This window comes from Epinephelus moara, chromosome 12 (assembly GCF_006386435.1).
Source record: "Epinephelus moara isolate mb chromosome 12, YSFRI_EMoa_1.0, whole genome shotgun sequence".
Taxonomy (NCBI): Eukaryota; Metazoa; Chordata; class Actinopteri; order Perciformes; family Serranidae; genus Epinephelus; species Epinephelus moara.
Genome location: NC_065517.1, coordinates 14,352,193 through 14,371,383, shown reverse-complemented (window position 1 = coordinate 14,371,383; position 19,191 = coordinate 14,352,193). Strand labels below are relative to the sequence as shown.

Sequence of the window (19,191 nt, the reverse complement as noted above, 5' to 3'; positions counted from 1 at the left end):
ATTACGAGATCCTGATCTCGTAATTACGAGATCTTTTCTCATAATTACGAGATCAGGATCTCGTAATTACGAGATAAGGTGTCTAATTTTTTTTTATCCAGTGAATGCAATGCGCTTTCGTAGTGCTGAAAGAACACCACATTTCCTATTAATCCTGTTGGTTCTTCTCCTCTTTCACCGTCCTTGGAGGCTTCACTTGAATTAAAAACAGTAAACTTGTTAAAATTGATTTTTTTCCCAATTTTCTCTCCAATTTTCCATCGCCCTTTTACCACCTGCCACTTGCTGTAAAGTCTGTGAGTTTTCACTGGAACATCTTAATCCTGTTTTTTGCTGTAAAACACCTTCCCTTTGTGTTGTTGCCTTATAAAACAGTGCAGCAGATCACCCTGGAACACTTGGGTCGAAGCTGACAGTCTCCTCCAAAACGGTCTCATTTGTTGAAACAGCGATTGGGGATAATATTTGAAAATTACTGTGATCATGATTTATGGTTGTTACAATGCCAACGGTACCATTTTATAAAACGTCAGTACTGATTGTTCTTCTGATCGATCAGCACTGATGGATGTGAAATGGGATGGAGTGGATATCATCTTTGCTATGTATTAAAAATAAATCGACAGGCTCATCAGAGTGCCCCTGTGTGTGGTGCGTTCCAGGACGTCAGGGCCTTACCTTAATGAGCGGGTTGATAACTCCTACGTTAGGACTGGCGTTGAACACTTTGTTGAAGTTGGTCTCCCTGTTGACGAGTTCCAGCTGGTAGAACTTCTTATCGTCCTGGAGGGAGAAAACCATGTGAGCTGACGGGAGACTCGAGGGACTGTGAAAACAGTTGTTGTGTATATCCAATCTGTCAAAAACAAAAACTTGTGCTGCTGCATCTAAAAGCTAAAAATAAACCAGAGATGGAGTACTTTCCTTTTCACACCTCCTGCTGTATATTGCACACACATTACCTCATCAGCCTTTACCTACCACCAGTTTCTTGACTAGAGATTCTCTCTCAGACACCATGTCCTTAAGCTCGGCGATGAGCTGCAGATCTTCAGGACGACTCTCCCTGTTCCTGAACTTTTCCTCTGTACCCTCCAGCCTGTAAGAAAAAAAAACAGAACCATAAATACTCTGCATCACAGATCCACTGAACACCATTCAGGCTTGGATATCTTATGTAAATACAATTGCAGTGTTGGAATGCAACTAAGTACATTTACTCAAGTACCGATCTTAAAGCAAAATGTTGCTGATTTTCAACCAGCTCTGTATCATAGTGTGTGCAGATGAACCCTCGGCCACCAGTGCCTGAAGGTGCTCATTTGCTGGCAGACTGCTGGAAATCAAGGCTTTTGCCTCACTCAGCAAACCTTTGCAAGTGGATGGGCTAGAAGCTCCGGGTGCTGGTGGTGTTGCTTGCAGCTCGTTCAATACACTTTGGACTTGAAGCCAGCAACACTGTGTCTGCTTCATTTCTTTCTATCTCCCCTTACAGGTAAGAACAATGGTTGTAATATGTTCAATAACTGTGTATGCATGTTTTCTGAGTTACAAGGAATGCACTGGTGGTAAATATCTGTGTCAAAAGCACCTTTAGCAAGTGAATATAGTTAGCTGAAACACTAGAGTGTAGACTCATTTTGACTTGGCCAGCGGACTTCACTACAAGCCAACTGGATGACTGCACAATGAGTACTTTTAATTTTCATAATCTAAATACATTTAGCTGACTTACTTGTTTCTGAGGGGAAAAACCCAAGTTATGTTTGCAGTTACAGTAAAATATGCAACATCAAATGTTAACTACACATCAAAAAAGGGCAGAAGTAAGAGCAGGTGAACTCGTTAGATCTTGCACTTTGTAGTATGTGTGTATTAGATGGAACCGTTCATGGGTTAAGAGAATTAAAAGCATGTACTACAGGGAGTAAAAAAAGATGAGTGATTCATGGGCTCTCCTTTTTCATTAGCTTTTGATCAATAAAACAGTAATTGTTCCCGGTCCCTTTCCCTTTCCTGCCCTCTTCTCCTCTCATCACAAAAGCCATTAAGGGGGTTCGTATGTTTGAATCAAAAAACAGTTCATCCGGAGGTTGTTTTTGTTCTGTGAGTTATGAGAACTTTCAAAAAAACGTTATAATGGATTTTTGTTATTTTCCAAGCGGCCCCCTTTAGAGAAATCACCACTTGTGTAAAACCTCTGATTCATTTCATATTCGGTGACATTTTCCAAAATGCAACACACGTTAAAGATCGCTGAGCAGAATGGGCATTAGCCGGTTCTTCAAGTGAAAAACAACCAATCATAGGTGACACCGTTGGCTGGAAAGTGACTCATTTTTTTAAAAATTGTGATGAAAAGACAGAGAAAGCTTCTGAAAGCCTTTATCTGGCAACGGCAGCATGTAGTTTAGAGAAGTATTGCGCTGTAAAAAGTTTTTCCATTTCAGGAAATTGTCTTTTAAATGTGACCAACACACAAGATATGATGAAAGTCATCATATTGTTGTGTCAACCTCATGATCTCATACATAACTGTTACCAGAGTGTGTACTGAGCAAGTCTGGGGCATCTATCTAATTACAGTGCTGCAATTTTTCGTTGTGATTAAAAATAAATGTTTAATTTTGAGGACTCTGTTTTCCTCTGAGGTCAAAAAATACAAGTTTAAATTAAACAAGAACAAACACAAAACTGTGAAAATTAAACATTAAAACAGCCACTGACTTCAGCTACAAGCATCACTTTTTGGCTGTAAAGCTGGTCCCCTGCATGTTTAGCTGTGACTCTATTTCTAATTTTACCAAAACCTTATGTGACAATGAGCTAAACAGCCTTTCACTTCCCACGCTGGCACAGTACGAGCCACTGAGGGGTATCTTTGTGACATTTATGCCACAGTGTGAAGTCACACTTTCGTAAAGGCCGAACATCATGGCAGCTTGTCTTCCAGATAAACTGCGGCCTCTCCAAGGAACGTCCAGTGCTGTACAGGAGCAGCCACTGGAGCACTGCTCAGTGATACTGATACATACTGATCTGCACTTTCATCAGATACACTGTCTGCTGCTGTGCTGGTCCTTCTGTGCTCACTCTGACAGCCGTTTTATCGTATTCCTCCTGTTTGTCGGACACTTTCTGCAGCTTGAGCATCAAAATCTTTTTCTGTGCTCTGGCTGTGAACATGTTTAACAGGAACGGATCGTTATAAAAAAAGAGAAGGGAACATGTTAGGTTAAATTATGAGTGCAAATGTACAATCACTTGCATTACTTAACTGCTTAAAGCAGTATTAAGGTTTTTTTTTGGGGGGGGGGGGCACTTTGGAAGCAGAAAAAGCTGTGAAAACAATATTAATATTTTATCATATATTAAGTTTGGGCAAACATGTTAGCATACAGTTTTCTATTTACACATTTAGTGGACATGAATAATAGACATATCTGAGCTTTTTTATTCACCTGATTGGATTGTTATCAGCACATTTAATGCTTGTTATCTGTGTTAACAAGCCTCATAGATATGATTAAGAAGGGGTCTGCTACACCTACCGCCCTGGTTATCAACCCATTCAATGATCATTACCGGTTTGTTAGGCTTCACTTTCATGTTCATCAGGTTAAGGTGCCAAATCAACATGGTTAGGTTTAGAAAAAGATCATCGTTGGGTGTAAATATTGGTTTTACATAGACTCAAACCCCTGTCTGCTGAGTGAAAGTCCTGTGTCCATCTACCACCCTTCCACCCCCAATCATTATGTGGACTTTCTCCCATGTGGGAAAGAGTCATGAAAGCCTTTTCTGGCAGAAAGTTTCACTTCATGGCCTGATAATGGCCTTCTCAACCTAACAGTAGGTGTGGCAGGCATCTCCTCATGCATATTTATGATGCTTATCACCACTGATATCGGCCATTTAATGGCCGATAACAGTCTAATCAGCTGTTTTTTTGCTAAAATTGACTGGATTTATGACAGAACAACACTTAACAAAAACAATAAAGTTGCAGGTTCAAAAACCAAAACAATGAGCTCATAGATGCTAAAATAGGACCTGTAAGCTAAGAACTTTTCTGACAATACACAATGAGTGGGGCAAACTCATAAAATCTACATCCGTAGCAAACTTTAGAAAATAAATACAAATGGAAAATGGAGACAAGAAAATAATCTATGAACCTACATAATACCCTACAGATAAAGCAGAGATGGGAATCAGAGATGAACATGGTCATATCACAGGACATTTGAAGGAGGTATGCACTGAGGCGCATCCGGTCACAAATTCCAACACATGAAGGGAATTTAATTTGAAAATAATAATTCGATTTTTCAGAATACCAGAAATAGTATCTTAATTGGACACATTCTAGCTCATGTTGGAAAAACTGTGGAACATGGACTGCCAATCACACCCATATATTTTGGCAAGTCTGATGTTAGGTTTATATTAGAGAGAGGTAATTGATGCCCTTAAAGAGGTCTTTCAACAAGATATTTCACAAAGCCCTACAGTAATACTACTGGTTGTTATCCCTGAAAGTCTGAATGTGAGGGATAAGAACTACCTCTTACATATATCAATTACAGCAGCCTTTATGCATATAATGTATAACTATCAACTCAACTCAACTCAACTCAAACTTTATTTATAAAGCACATTTAAAACAACCAAGGTTGACCAAAGTGCTGAACAGATCAATAGAAATAAACAAGCAAATACAATGAGGTACCTAATAGTACACCACAATAATAACCATAAGATACATAAAATACAATACAATAAAATAAAATACAAGAGTTATAAAATAAGATCAAAATAAGCTAAAATGTTTGGGTGTCCAGCTCAACCTGAGTTAAAAGCCTGAGAGAAGAAGTGGGTTTTAAGAAAAGACTTAAAAACCTCTAGGGTCTGGGCAGACCTAATGTGCAGGGGCAGGCTATTCCAGAGCCTAGGGGCAGCCGCCCCAAAGGCTCTGTCGCCTCTGGTCTTCAGCCTAGTCCTAGGAGTAGCCAGTAATAGCTGACTGGCTGATCTCAAGGCTCTGGAGGGAGCATGAAAGTGCAGGAGTTCGGTTAAATAAGGGGGTGCCAGCCCATTTAGGGCTTTAAAAACAATCAATAAAATCTTAAAATCAATTCTAAAACGCACTGGAAGCCAGTGGAGCGAGGCCAAGATTGGTGTGATGTGATCGTGTTTACGCTTTCCAGTGAGGAGGCGGGCTGCTGCGTTCTGGACAAGCTGTAGACGGTGTAGCAGTGACTGGTCAATACCGACATAAAGCGAGTTACAGTAGTCCAGACGTGAGGTTATAAAAGCATGGATTACCCTCTCTAGATTCTGGGGGGAGAGATAGCCCTTTACTTTAGCTAAAAGCCTGAGTTGATAAAAGCTGGTTTGTATTACTGATCTAACTTGTTTATCGAATTTAAAAGCACTGTCAAAGGTCACACCGAGATTTTTAACAGAGGAACGGATGTTAGGAGTGAAGGGGCCCAGAAAATCAGCAGAGTAATCGGAGGGGTCACATCCAAACATAATGATCTCTGTTTTATCCTCATTGAGATTTAAAAAGTTACTGTCCATCCAGGATTTGACATCTTTTAAACATTCTAGCAGTGGCTGTACAGAATCCTTGCTAATGGATTTAAGGGGCAGATAGATCTGTACATCATCTGCAAAACAGTGAAAAGGTATGTTGTGTTTCTTAAAAATCAACCCTAATGGCAGCATGTACAGCAAGAAGAGGATGGGGCCCAAAATGGAGCCTTGGGGGACACCGCAGGTGAGAGGAGCCGTAGCTGAGTTGAATTCCCCTAAGTTAACTGAGAAGCTCCGATCAGTGAGGTAGGACTGAAACCATAGAAGGGCAGTACCTGTGATACCCACCCACTGTTCCAGGCGAGACAGGAGGATCCTATGATCTACGGTATCAAAGGCTGCTGACAGGTCAAGCAGCACCAGAACAGCAGAGTTACATGAATCAACAGTTGACAAAAGATCGTTAAAAACCCTCAAAAGTGCTGTTTCAGTGCTGTGATGTGGTTTAAAGCCAGACTGGAACTTTTCATACATGTCATGGGCCACTAGGAATGATTGCAGCTGAGTAAAGACCACTTTCTCCAAAACCTTGGACAAAAATGGTAATTTGGAGATTGGTCTGTAGTTTGACAGGAGAGAGGGGTCCAGGTTTTTCTTTTTTATAAGGGGCTGCACTACAGCATGTTTGAGAGCAGCTGGAACACACCCTGAGCTAAGGCAGGTATTTATGACAGCAAGAACAGTGGACCCCACAGTACCAAAAACATCTTTGAAGAGGCGAGAGGGAATGCTGTCAGAGGGACAGTTAGTCGGCCGCAGATGCTTAACTATATCTGATAGTGAGGAGAGAGATACTGGCTCAATCAGATGGCTAAAACCAGACCCTCCCACAATGCAGTGAACAGATCTAAAAAGTCTGGGACCGCTATCTGATGAATCAAATTACATACTCATTAAGATTCAAAAATCTGAATTTACTAAACGTTGGAGTCCAAAACTTTTACATCTTTTACATACCCAAGACTGGGTATTTCTCCACCCCAGAAAACAAATTGCCTGTAAGTGATGTGCTGTTTTAATCTAACCGAGGCTAACACTTCCAGAGAGCTCATTTGTTCAGTAAACTTCTCACATGGAAGGAAGACAAATAATATCTTCTTTAGTAAAATTCATTAGTTCATGATCGGATTTAGAGGGCTCTTTTCTGCTTGATGTAGTACGTGTTGTTCCAGCGGGTATATATATATGTGTATATTTTCGTACCAGCTGGTTGAACTGTGGGTGAATTTCCTCGGGGCAGAAGCACACTGAGGCCAATATTAAGTGTCCAGCTATTTTATGCCTGACTGCCAAAGCATCAGCAACCCTTCACTGGGCAGGGAGACCCTCTGCCTCACCGAGTATCAGGGAGTGCAGTGTGACCAATGGCATTCATCATATGTTTGGGTATTTTTGTCTATGCTCACAGGGAGAGAATATTTCCAGGGTTTGGACAAATGCACCTGCTGTTCCTCGGTTTATATGCAAGCCATCAAACTGATTTTCTTCAACACAACCTACGGGGGGGAATCCACATCCATCCTCTGCATGGTTAAGCTGATAAGCGATACTGGATGGACACTACTGCTCCAAATGTCAGCAATAAAGCTGCACCAAGACATGGTTTTTCAGGAAGTAGTTCATTTTTTGGGTGAAGGTGGTGTCTGTGATAAGATGATGATTTGGAGTTTCAGGGCACTGGACTTTAATAAATCCCCAAACTGACAATGACTGATGGTCAAGGAAAGTGTTGGGTAAGTACTCCTCTTATCTTCAGCACCTTCTGGTCGTATTTTGTCATTTTCCCTCATTGCTGCTGCTGCTGCTGCTGCAGTTACCATTAGCAAACTCAGTGGACTACATATTATGATTTTATTACATACATGATGCTCCTCTTTTTCCAGCCAAAACAGTGACCTCAAAGAACACAAACCCTAACTGTACGATATATGTCTAGTGGTGGGTGTTACAGTGTAAATTCAATTAGCACATACAGCGAGCAGCAGCAGCGACCCACAGTCTGACACCAGCACACCGTTAGCATGGAAACAGAGGGTTTTGCAGGGAAGCTAACACACCATCTACTTCTACTTCACTACAAGCCGACTGGATGTTGAAAGAGGTTACCAGCCTCATGTTCTAAAACCAACTGCTGGCGATTTGACCAGCTAAGTTGCAGGTGACACCATCAGCTGGCTTGAGTCAACCTCAGACGGTCAGTTCAAAACTCTGCAACTTTTCTCTGTAACGTTCTAAGACAGTTTCGTCCTGTTGCGAAACTTGTGAACAACTCTGATTGGTTGTTTTTGTTCAGGCATGGTGGATTCTTGCAAATGCCATAAGGAGCTCCCGGGGGAGGCAGGAGAATATGATTTTTTCACAGATTATCTGTCTCATGCACTATTGTCAGGATATAGTGACAGTTTCAGCAAATATGACAAAAACTTATATCTATAGAAGTTACCCACTGAACCTTTAAAGTGACTTCAAACAAACATCAAATATATATAAAGATTTAAACACTTTTCCTTTGATTGAGTGGCTTATCTTGTGAATATGCACTTTGAGGTGTGCAGATATAATAAATAATGATCTCTTGTCAAGTCATTTGTTTTGTTATAACAGGAAACTCTTTGTGCATGATCTCATAATTGATTCATTCAAGAGATGATTATTAAAGAAAACAGTGATGAAAGACAAAAGAAAAGGTCCGCAAGAAAAGAAGAAAGACGGATGTAAAAGTTGACATTAAGAGGCTTTGATACTATATGTCCCATCCATCCATCCATCCATCCATCCATCCATCCATTCATTTTCATCTGCTTACCCGGGGCTGGGTTGCCGGGGCGACAGGCCAAGCAAAGCACCCCAGATGTCCCTCTCCCCAGCAACATTTTCCAGCTCCTCCTGGGGTACCCTGAGGTGTTCCCAGGACAGATGAAATATATAATTCCTCCAGCATGTTCTGGGTCTGCCCCAGGGTCTCCTACCAGTTGGACGCACTCGGATCACCTCAAACGGGAGGCACCCAGGAGGCATCCTGATCAGATGCCTGAACCACCTCAAATGACACCTTTCGATGCGAAGGAGCAGCGGCTCTGCTCCGAGCTCCCTCCAGATGTCTGCGCTCCTTACCCTATCTCTACGGCTGTCTCTAAGTCAATCGAAAGCTTTGCCCTCCGGCTCAGCTCCCCCTTCACCACGATGGTCCGGCGCAGAGCACTAAACTGCCGCCAACTATATGTCCCATAACATACAAACTTCAACTATAAAGTACAGTCTGTATAAAGACTGTAAAGTCAGCGCAATATGATAGTTGGGAAGAGCTACATCTTTTAAAGGGCTGTGTGACTTGTGCGGTTGGATTTCATTCTGACGAGATTCAAGCAAACCACAGGAAAGACGGACATTAAGCTTTATCAATGTCCAACATTGATCATTTACTTTCTGTGTCATGATGACTTTTGGCTCCTAGACTGTCACATCTGCTCCATCTGAGCAGAATGAGATGTTTTGAGTGTCTAAGGGCTCTTGCTTGGCATCTGGAGAGTCTTTTTTAATCTTATGAATGTTTAACCTGTAAGATTTAACTAGATTTATGCAGTAGGGAGCAAACGCATTGTTGCTATGGTAACCTGCAGTATAATTGACTTCACACACTGGTTTCAGAACTGTTAAACCGTTGACTGTAATTATGTTTCAGGTGTCTGGATGTATGACTTTAACAAACAACAGTAAGCTGGTATACTGCTGATGTGACAACAGATGTGACTACAAACTCCATGCCTAGTTGGCATGACGACCAAAATCCAAACAAACACAAACTGTAACCCACAGACATGCTTTCCAACTCCCACAGGACCAACCGATAAGGCACAGATGCAGGACAAAATGCTAAAATATTCATGGAACTTAAATGGTGGAGCGTTCTCAGTGGCTGTTTAGGGAAAGGGATTTGTAGGGAGGGAACAAGGCTGTCGTCACCATGTTGATTAATTAGGAGGAAAGGGACAGGGCTGGTGCTGAGGACAGATCTGTGTTTTAGTTAATTAGATGGAAGACAGTGGATCATCTCGGGGGACAGCCCCAGAGATGCGTCTTTTGTTGGTGAAGTGAAGAAACTGCCAGAAAATAAAAACTGCTGACCTTTTGAGTAAATTTGTCCCAGAAAACAGGTCAAAATAACAGAAAATAGATATGTTTAGTCTGTGAACTTAATTCCCTGTACAGACTGTGAGACAGTGGAAAAAGTACATTTTTAACCTGATGGTGGCGATACATGAAAAGTGATCACAAATCATGCAGAGGGTAACATGAATGTCTGCACCATATTTAATGGCAGTCCATCCAACAGACAAAGATATCTCACCCTAAGCTTCAGAATATAAATGTCAACCTCACGGTGGCCCTAGGTGAAAAGTCAGGGGATTACCAAAGTCAGTTAGCATCATACACATGGGGTCATGAATGTTTGTACAAAATGTCAGTCTATCCAATAGTTGTTGAGATATTTCAGTCTGGATCAAAAGTGATGGACTGACCAACCAACCACCTGGCACTAGCTGTGTTAAGCCATTTCGTATTGTGTCCACGCCACAGGAACGAGGAATGATCATAGCTCTCAGAATGCCATTCTGCGGGATTATCTTAGCTCCTGTTTTAGAGTAGGTACTCTCCTAGCACAAGAAGAACCTCGAATAACCTAAGTGTATGGTGACTGGTTGAAAACATGAGCCAATGAAGCACCGGCAAATGCCATTTGTAAAAATCAATTAGTAGTGTAATAACAGACAACACAAAACACAAACAGCTTGTAACAAAAATGGAGGAAAACACAGACTAATGGACCAACAGTGAAGTCCAGGCTTTACTTTGCATATCTGCGACAGTGGAAATACAACGTGATTTTGGCTTGTCAAAGCGAAATACAAGAAGCCCATGAAGGTACGTAGTTCTCAGGGGTGCTCCCAGTCAGCAGTCCCTCTCAGGAAGTCACCAGAACGGTTTGGCACAAAAACACCTACTGCCATCCCTAGAACCACAAAACCAAGATGAAGAATGCTCAACTTTAACCCAACATGGACAAGGAGTCCTTAAAGTGCTACAAATGAAAGCACAACAGCCAGTGAGATTAAAACATCAGCACATCCATCTCCATGATAACTGAGCAAACTCCATCCTCTGGTAAAGACTGCTGAAGGGATACTTTGATGATTTTCAACCAGATTTGTATCCTAACATTGTGGGTAGTGTATGTAAATGAACTATGGTACACTTCCCAACATCTTTCCAGAGCCCAGATCTTCCTGCTCATCCCTCAGCTCAGATCTTTGCTGGCTGTAGGGCTGTTGTTCAAACCACAGTGTGTACTTCCACATTTCTGTATGCCCACCACCACGGGCACAATGAGTATAGAAGCGGATCAAGAGAACGAGACCCACCTCTATTTCTCTCTCAAACTCAGACCAAACACTGATCAACCGGTAAAACTAAGCAGTGCTGATTAAATAGAAACTAAGATTCTGTTACTTTATTGCCTATTTCTCACCTAGAATGTCTTCAGAAACATATTTCAGTGTACTGTTTGGCTGTAATATGAGAATTTGTGAACAGGAATTGGGTGCCATACTGTTTCCTGTTCTGTAAGGAGGCCAAAAAACCCTGAGGTCAAACAGTAAAACTAAGCGGTGCTGATCAAATATGAACCAAGATTCTGTTACGGCATTGCCGATTTCTCATCTTAATGTTTTCAGAAATATATTTTAGCTTAATGTTTAACTGTAATTCAATTTTGTTTATTACCAGCTGGCCGCCATATTGTTTCCTGGGTCAAAATGGACAAGCTGCATTACATCATCCATCAGTGGGAGCGTTTATTGGCCCAGTGTGGCGCAGTGCATTCTGGTAGTTGTAGGTTTTCTACCTCTTGAGCAAAAGCGAATGCCACAGCCCTTTCCTCTGTTTTTTATTATATATAAATCTATGGATTCTTGACCTCTCCTGTTACATTTTTTTGGTGTTTATTAGTGCAAATACTACAAGGAAAAATATATTGGAACATTTTTATGGAAATGTCTCTGCTAATTATATCATTATCTGTCCACCTGTCCTTATATTGTATGTGAGAGCCTCTTGAACTGCAGATCCTGCATATTACTCTGTGTGCAATCACAAAGTGTCTTAATGTCGTATTTTCTGTGTAGATGTAATAAATATAGTTCTAATAAAAAGACAAACATGCTCTATATGGATGCGCATCCATTTGAGTCCAGCAGGTGGCGCTTTGCTCTCAGCTGAGTCAGACTAAAAGGAGGTCAGCTCTGGAGAGGATGCTAGCTTGCTGCATGTCTCCCGACTCTCTCTCTCACACACACACATACACACACATCACTGGGTTTTCCATGAGGCTTTTCTTTCTTTATCTCGCTCTGTTTTTATCTGCTGTCCTCTGTTTATATCTGTATCTCTATAGTTTCTCTTGAGGTCTGGTTTAGCTCTTCTCCCTCATGACTTGGCTTCATCCACTGCCCCGCCGGCAAAGATCTACCTTTCAACTTCTTTCTCTTTTCTTCCTCCATCCATCTTCTCCTCTGAATCTCTGCCTTCACCTGCAGTCATTCATGTCGTAGCCCATCCACAATCTCTTTCCTCATTCTCTTTAGTTGTAACTTTCACATCCCCACAGCTTTCTCTTGTATTATTTCACTCTATAGATACATTACAGCATTTGCCTCACTCTTTCCTACAGTATCCCCACTGCATGGCATGAATAATATAACTCTCCCTCTTCATATGCAGTAATAAAACACATTCCTTAGACTTCAGTATCATTACTTGCTAAGCTAAATGTCTTTGATCTTTATTTCATGAGCCTATACATCACCTTTGATCCATGCAGGTTCTTCAACCGAGGATTCATGATATGTAAAGTTACTTTATACTGTACAGCACATTTGGCCAACCATCCAATAAGGATGAACTATAGTTTTCCATTTAGTCGTTAGGTCTTAAGATTTTGGTTGAAACCAGCATGTGGTCATGATTAAGTCTGATTTATCTAAAGGTGAATCATTTTGATGTTCTTACAGGCTTTTTTAGTCCACCAATGATAATCTTATCTTAAATTATGCACCACTACCGACGTGTCCAGGTTTAAAAGGGACCTTACATTATGTCACAGCTGTGGCAATGACACAAATCAAACACCAATCAGTCCAATCAATGACTGAATATAGAGATAGACGAGTCTCCACTTCCTCCCACAGTACAAAAATGAAGCCAAAATATCCCAGATATGGCCGCTGTCATCTTGCCCTAGTGATGTCATTTGGAGCCAGAGTCTGTGCAGTAGCAATCAGCTGTGGTTTCAAAGTCCTGCTCATACACCTGACCAAACATATCAGAAAAAAAAACCTCATCAGAAAATGAACATACATTGGGGGATTAGAACTATCTAGAAGAACAGAAACTTTAGAAAAAATGGATGTATAACATGTTCTTTGATCTTAGGGTGTCCTGTGTGGTTCGGTTCAATCAAACTCAAGTTTGTTTGCCCCCTAAGTGCGGTTCATTTGGGCAGGTGTGAACACAGCAATCGCACCTGGGTGCACACCAAAACAACCAGACTGAGACCCTCCTGAAGAGGTGGTCTCGGTCTGGTTACAAACAAACAAAAGCAGTTTGTTTGTGGTTTGTGGTTCCGACCTCGATCTGAACCAACTGCAGTCACATGACTCATTGTTTGGGTTAAACATGAGCATGTTACAGTCCTGGAGGATTATTAATGTGCGCCTCCTCCTGTACTGCCTTAATATGCACATTCAGCACATCCAATGCATCAAAACATTGTTTTCTAGTTGGAGCCGCGCCTCGTTTTCAAACTGTATGGTTTGACTAAAATGAACAATGACAGCAATATAGTCCACGATGAGCAGCGCTAAAATCAACCTGCGTAGTTGTCCCTCCATTGTGACATTAGAAAGTGTCACATTTATCCTGCAAGTGTACTCTTCTTCAACATTTTGTTTACTTCCTGGATTTTTCCCGCATGGAAATTCTGACCAATCAAGAGCAGCTTTCTTGCGCAGGCATTTTATCTGGTCTGCTTATAAATGCTGCCGTGAGAACATTAGTCCCTGATTCAGACCAAAGCAAGACAACTCTTGGTCTGAAAGCACCAACAGTTTGGCCCATGTCCCATCCACTATTATGGAGGAGGCGTAGTTAATGACCTTCACTGTAGCCAGCCATCAGAGAGCGATTAAGATGTTTTGTCTTCACTTCTGAGGAGCTGTCATGTCGTTCATCTTCATAAACTGTCTATGATTCCAATCAACTAGGCAGAACAATGGGACTGGTTCATGGGAAGCCACTCTTTACAACAGACAGGGTTATATCTCCTGTACCACTGATAACATCGTGGTCATGTCTAAGAATTTAAGTTTAATTACAAGAGGAGGAATTTCCAAATGTATGTTTTACACACAATCTACACATGGTGGGTTTCAAAATATGATTCTAATAGTTTTCAGATTGAAGTTTGATACATTATATTGCATTTAGATGATAAATCCAAATGTAAATTAAAATATAACAAAGGGAATATTAGGACATATTATCCTGGCAATGTGGGAAATGTTTTAAAACAGCATGTGGGCAAACAAAATGCAGAAAACATCATTGATCAAACAGATCGATGAAGAGTATTGTTGGTATTTGTGACCTCAGCAGTTCTAAAATCCTGGCAACAGCACTGAGAAAAACCACAATTCAATTTGTTGCATTTATGGGAGTAAGGGATGTTTTTGATGGTTGATGATTATTTGCTTTGTGCTTGTCTGCTTAAAGAGAGATGATGAACAAAAATGCCTCTGTCAGAAAAACAGTGTTTCCTGTGTTAGATCATTTTCAAGGCTGTTACACTTGTGGTTTGTACCACCTGGTTCGAACATTATTAGTCTATTAAATAGGAATTAGTCGTGGTTATCAGCATTATAGATATAGGTTAGTGCCACACTCATGATCATGTTGAGAATGGCGTTATCAGCTATTAAATGGCCGTGTTTTCTGTAATGCGGCAACATGTACTGTATATGAACTGACTGAACGGCGGATAGCGTGACATGTAAGTGAGATGGCTGCCAAGCTGCAGACCACTGCTCGGGACCAACAACAACAAAACCAGTTGCTCATTAGCGAGACATTGAGCTGTTTCCAGGGGTGTTTCAACCCCAAACGTGGTTGTTCTTTAGTGAGCCATCGCTAAGTTTACAACAAGAACGGTCCCACCAAAAGTGGGTGTTTAAAGCCAAACATGATATTTTCCAAACCACAGCAAAGAGTATTTTGTGTCTAAACCTAGCCAAATGTTAACCACAGCTAGGGTCCAAAATTAACACCTGCCAATCGCTAAATTCAGGTAGCTTTTCCTTTTGGCGAGTAAATCAGAGAAGGCTACCTGCCACACTGATGGGTAAATGTTGGTATTAAAATAGACGTGATTAAAAACTATGGTGAGGTTCTACCACGTTCTGACATCATTTAGGGATGTGCAGCTCTGCGGCTTCAGTGCTGTCAGTTTCAGGGATTCAGAGACACACACATAGACACAACAGATGATTGTCTCGAGCACCCCAAGTTTTGAAGCACTGATAAGTGTACGGGACATCAGCTGATCTGCTGAAAATATCACTTGAAGCCGGTCCACTGTTGCTACTGCACTGCTAATGTTTAGCCGAGGGTTATGAGTTGCCAATACTTATAAAGGTAACAAAATAATAACATCGAGGCTCCCTGGTCTGAACTAAGACAGCAAACTTCTTATTGCCTCCCACATTGCAAACAGCAGCGCATTACAGCTTCCTAAAAACTCTAGGCATACACACAGCATCACTGCTTAACAGAGGGAACCTATTCACATGCTGAGGCTCTGGTGATGACATTGTGGTGATGATTGCTCTGGTCTCTTTAAGTTTGTATTCAACATAATACCTTTTTATCTCAATGAAATGCACTTAAATACATGTATATGTAACACAAAAGGGCAATTTATTGTTTTTATCTACCAGCCCCTTTGGTTGGTAAATCAAAACGTTAATTTCGGACACAGACCATAGCGTTACTGAAACATAAGGTTTTGCCAACTGCAGCTTAATAGTCAATAAAGGCATCCTAAACATGCTAGTTAGTGTAGCAGGAGACCTCTAACCCAGTGGTTCCCAACTAGTCTAGTCAGGGGGTCCAGATTTCTCCTTAGTCATTAGTTCAAGGTCCACACAGTTTAATATATTCAGAGTCATACTTGGGTTTGGCCATGTCGTCAAGCTAGTTTGCTGTCTCTGTTAAGGAGCTGTCTGCTAGTCACTCACTCTACAGCAGGAAACAACATTTCAAAATAAAAGCTCTATGCTGGAAAACTCTATTTTAAAATAAAGTGTGTGTCACTTGCGGTCCATTCAGACTTTCGGACCACAACCCACAAGTTGGGAACCACTGTTCTATCCCATATCTATACTGACGCCTATTTAATAGAGTGATAACATTCGAAATGTGTGTTTAAACAGCTAAGATAACAGTGACGTTGGCAATGTGATGCCACTGTTTGGACTGAACAGATGAACAAATCATGACAATGATCAGATAAACACATGAGGCTGTGCTCACTACGTATGAAAGCCAAAATGCCAAGGGAAACAGAAATCCGGGATATGAATCTTGGGATTATTTCACTCATTAACTGAAAACTTTTCATATCAATCCTTGTACAGAGATGAAGTCAGTTGTTTGAAAAACACCTCCATAGAGTTTTTTAAATCAAAGACTCTACACTGCAGAACCATGTGAGAGCGTGCATAAAGTCACATCACGCCACATGAATATGAATTCAGGAGCGCCAGACATTGCTGTGCATTTGTGTTTTTATCTTTGATTTCATGGAGTCATTTTATCTTGTTGTGTTTTTCTTTGTGTTGAAAATGGAAATGCATTCGTTGCTGCAGAATGCGGCTCAGGTACAGATTGAGGGTGCGACGGTAAATCTCTCTTGGCGCTGCCTTTCATGGTGAGCTGGTTTCGTCATGCACTGTTGTGTTTGCTGCAGCTGTTTATAACATATGACACAAGCAATATGATTAGCTGAGGAGAATATAATTCATCACAGCCGCCTGCTATTTATACTGCGCTTCACCTGACGCATACAAAAGTAAAAATAGACTGCATGGATGCTCCTGTTCCTATATGACTAACAGCTGGAAGTGTATTTAGATATGCCCTAATTGTGTATATGACGCAGTGATGGAGTGGGTCATTGCATGGACAAAAAAGGAAAGCACAGTGTTTGACTTGTTTTTCTCATATTTGATCATCTGCTGGACAAAAAAAAATGGATAGAAGAAGATGAGAACAAAAAGAGTTAAATCAGTAGGAACCAGGAGTGTTTATGCAGGTGTGAATGCTTCGTCTGTTACTCTCCCCAGGGGAAACCTGTCTGCTGCTTTAAGCTTCCATTTGGCACCTGACAACACATAATTACATTATCGAGGACGGATAGGTTGACCCACGCACGAGGCAGTCATGTGTTAAGAATTATATAAGTGTTACTCCTCTGTGCCATAGACCTCTGTCTTTACATAGCTGTTTGACGAGCACATAAGCACATGATGTGTTTACAGTGTGTACATACAGTATCTGAAGGGCGGAGATCTTGTCTTTGAGCACTTCCTGGGCTTTGTTGAAGTCTGACAGCATGTTCTGCGTCTCTCTGCTGTGGACGGCGCTCATTTCGGCGAGCTCCCTCTCGTGCCTCTTCGTCAACTCTTGTTCATGAGCCCTGAGGAGACAGAGAAGTATGGACAGTTAAGTTTCTAAGTGCCTATTAGAAATACAGGACACTGCAAACATAATTTAGGCACCACAAGGTTAATAGCAAACAACTGGATCCACAAAAATATGGAATTTGAACACAACTTCTCTTAGAAAGCTGCCGTGGTATAGAAGCGATAACACACTCTGATGTGACCTGATATGGAAAGTAACAGTCAACAGTGTGCAGTGGTGGATTAAGTATTCATATCCTTTGCTTAGGTAATGGTAGCAATTCAACAATGTACAAATACTCCTATACATTAAATATCACCTTAAGTAAAGGCAGAAAACTATCAGCTTAATTGACTAAATATCAAACCTAAAAGTATGACCCCGTTTAGTATTGTATTAATACATATCATTAGATCATTATTACTGATGCATTAAAGGGAAACTTTGGCATTTTTTAACCTGGACCCTATTTTTCCAAGTTTTAATGTCTAAGTGACTGATGGAGACGACAGTTTTTCAAAATTGGTCCAGAGACGTGAAACCGGCCACAATCTAATCCCTATGGGCAATTGTGTACCATCAATTTACATCCATTAAGCCAAGTTCAGACCAAAGATTCTCCACAAGATGAACTGAAACATGCAACTACTTGAAATGCACCATTTTGCAGCGTTCTAAAAGCCTGCCGATTCACACCAATGCAACTAGATGAGATGGTGTATCATCTCTATGCAACAACTCTCTGTACTTCTGTTCTGATTTCCAGCTTTTCAGGCTTATTTTGTGGCTGAATATAATTCGTAGCATCTTAAAATATGAATGAGGATAGTGACAGTGAGATAATGGCTACAGTTGCATTTGTAGTAGTGATGAAATGGCGAAAAACATTAAACAAGCAGCAGATTGACTGTATTCATAATCAATACGCCACAATGATATAAGTAAGCAGCACCAATTAATAAGTCAATGAGAATGTGTGTGTGTGTGTGTGTGTGTGTGTGTGAGGGGACATAAGCACATACATTACACTGTGAGGATGGAAACAGAGGGCATGGCGGGGACGGAGCATCTGCCACAGCAAGCGAACACGCCGTCTATGTCATTTTGACTTGACCAGCAGACTTCACTACAAGCCGATTGGCTGTTGAAACAGGTGCCGTGCTTTATGTTCTAAAACCAGTTGCCAGTGATTTGACTAGCTGAGTTGCAGGTGACACCATCAGCCAGCTTGAGTCCAGCTCAGATGCCCAGTTCACACCACTGCAACTTTTCTCTGCAACGCTCTGAAGTGGTTTCGTCTCGTCACAAATAATTGGTCTGAACTGGGCTTTAAAAGTGGTTGTTTTGCCCCTGACAGGCTCAGAGTGTTTATGTTTCTATTAAGTGTCTGATCACATTATGGCAAAGACCCCACAGAGCAATGAAACATTTTTCCTCTCAATTCACTGGTTTGTTTATTATTGTGACCAAGTCTCTCTCAGGGAAAAGTCTCGTTCTGAAATCTCACGAGAAGTGACCTGCTGCAGGAAAAACAATGGTGAAAACATTACAGAATCACAGAAAGAAAGGTCAAGAGAAAGAAAGGTCAAGAGAGAAACTAACAGGAAGAAAAAGTAGCAAAGCCCCCTAAATTAGATTACTTTAACTTTTTTGTAAAGAGTTGCTAGCCACTGCCTTTCACTAATGACACTTCTATTAACAATCTGAGCCTGTCAGTGGCAAAAACAAGCACTTTTAATGGATGTAAATTGGCAGCGCACAGTTGCCCTTAGGAGTTATATTGCACCCTGTTTCGCT

General features: G+C 41.1%; 1 protein-coding gene across 1 annotated transcript in view; it reads right to left on the bottom strand.

Moving 5' to 3' along the window:
- Positions 1 to 17,405, bottom strand: part of LOC126398752 (protein FAM184A-like) — a 29,600-nt gene extending 12,195 nt beyond the window's left edge. The window contains exons 1-3 of the mRNA XM_050058328.1: positions 17,261 to 17,405; positions 982 to 1,099; positions 679 to 783 (exon numbers count right to left, since the gene is read on the bottom strand). Coding sequence (XP_049914285.1) covers positions 679 to 783; positions 982 to 1,099; positions 17,261 to 17,358 — 321 coding nt within the window. The 5' untranslated portion in view covers positions 17,359 to 17,405. The remainder of the gene's footprint in view (positions 1 to 678; positions 784 to 981; positions 1,100 to 17,260) is intronic.
- Positions 17,406 to 19,191: the final 1,786 nt, after the last annotated feature.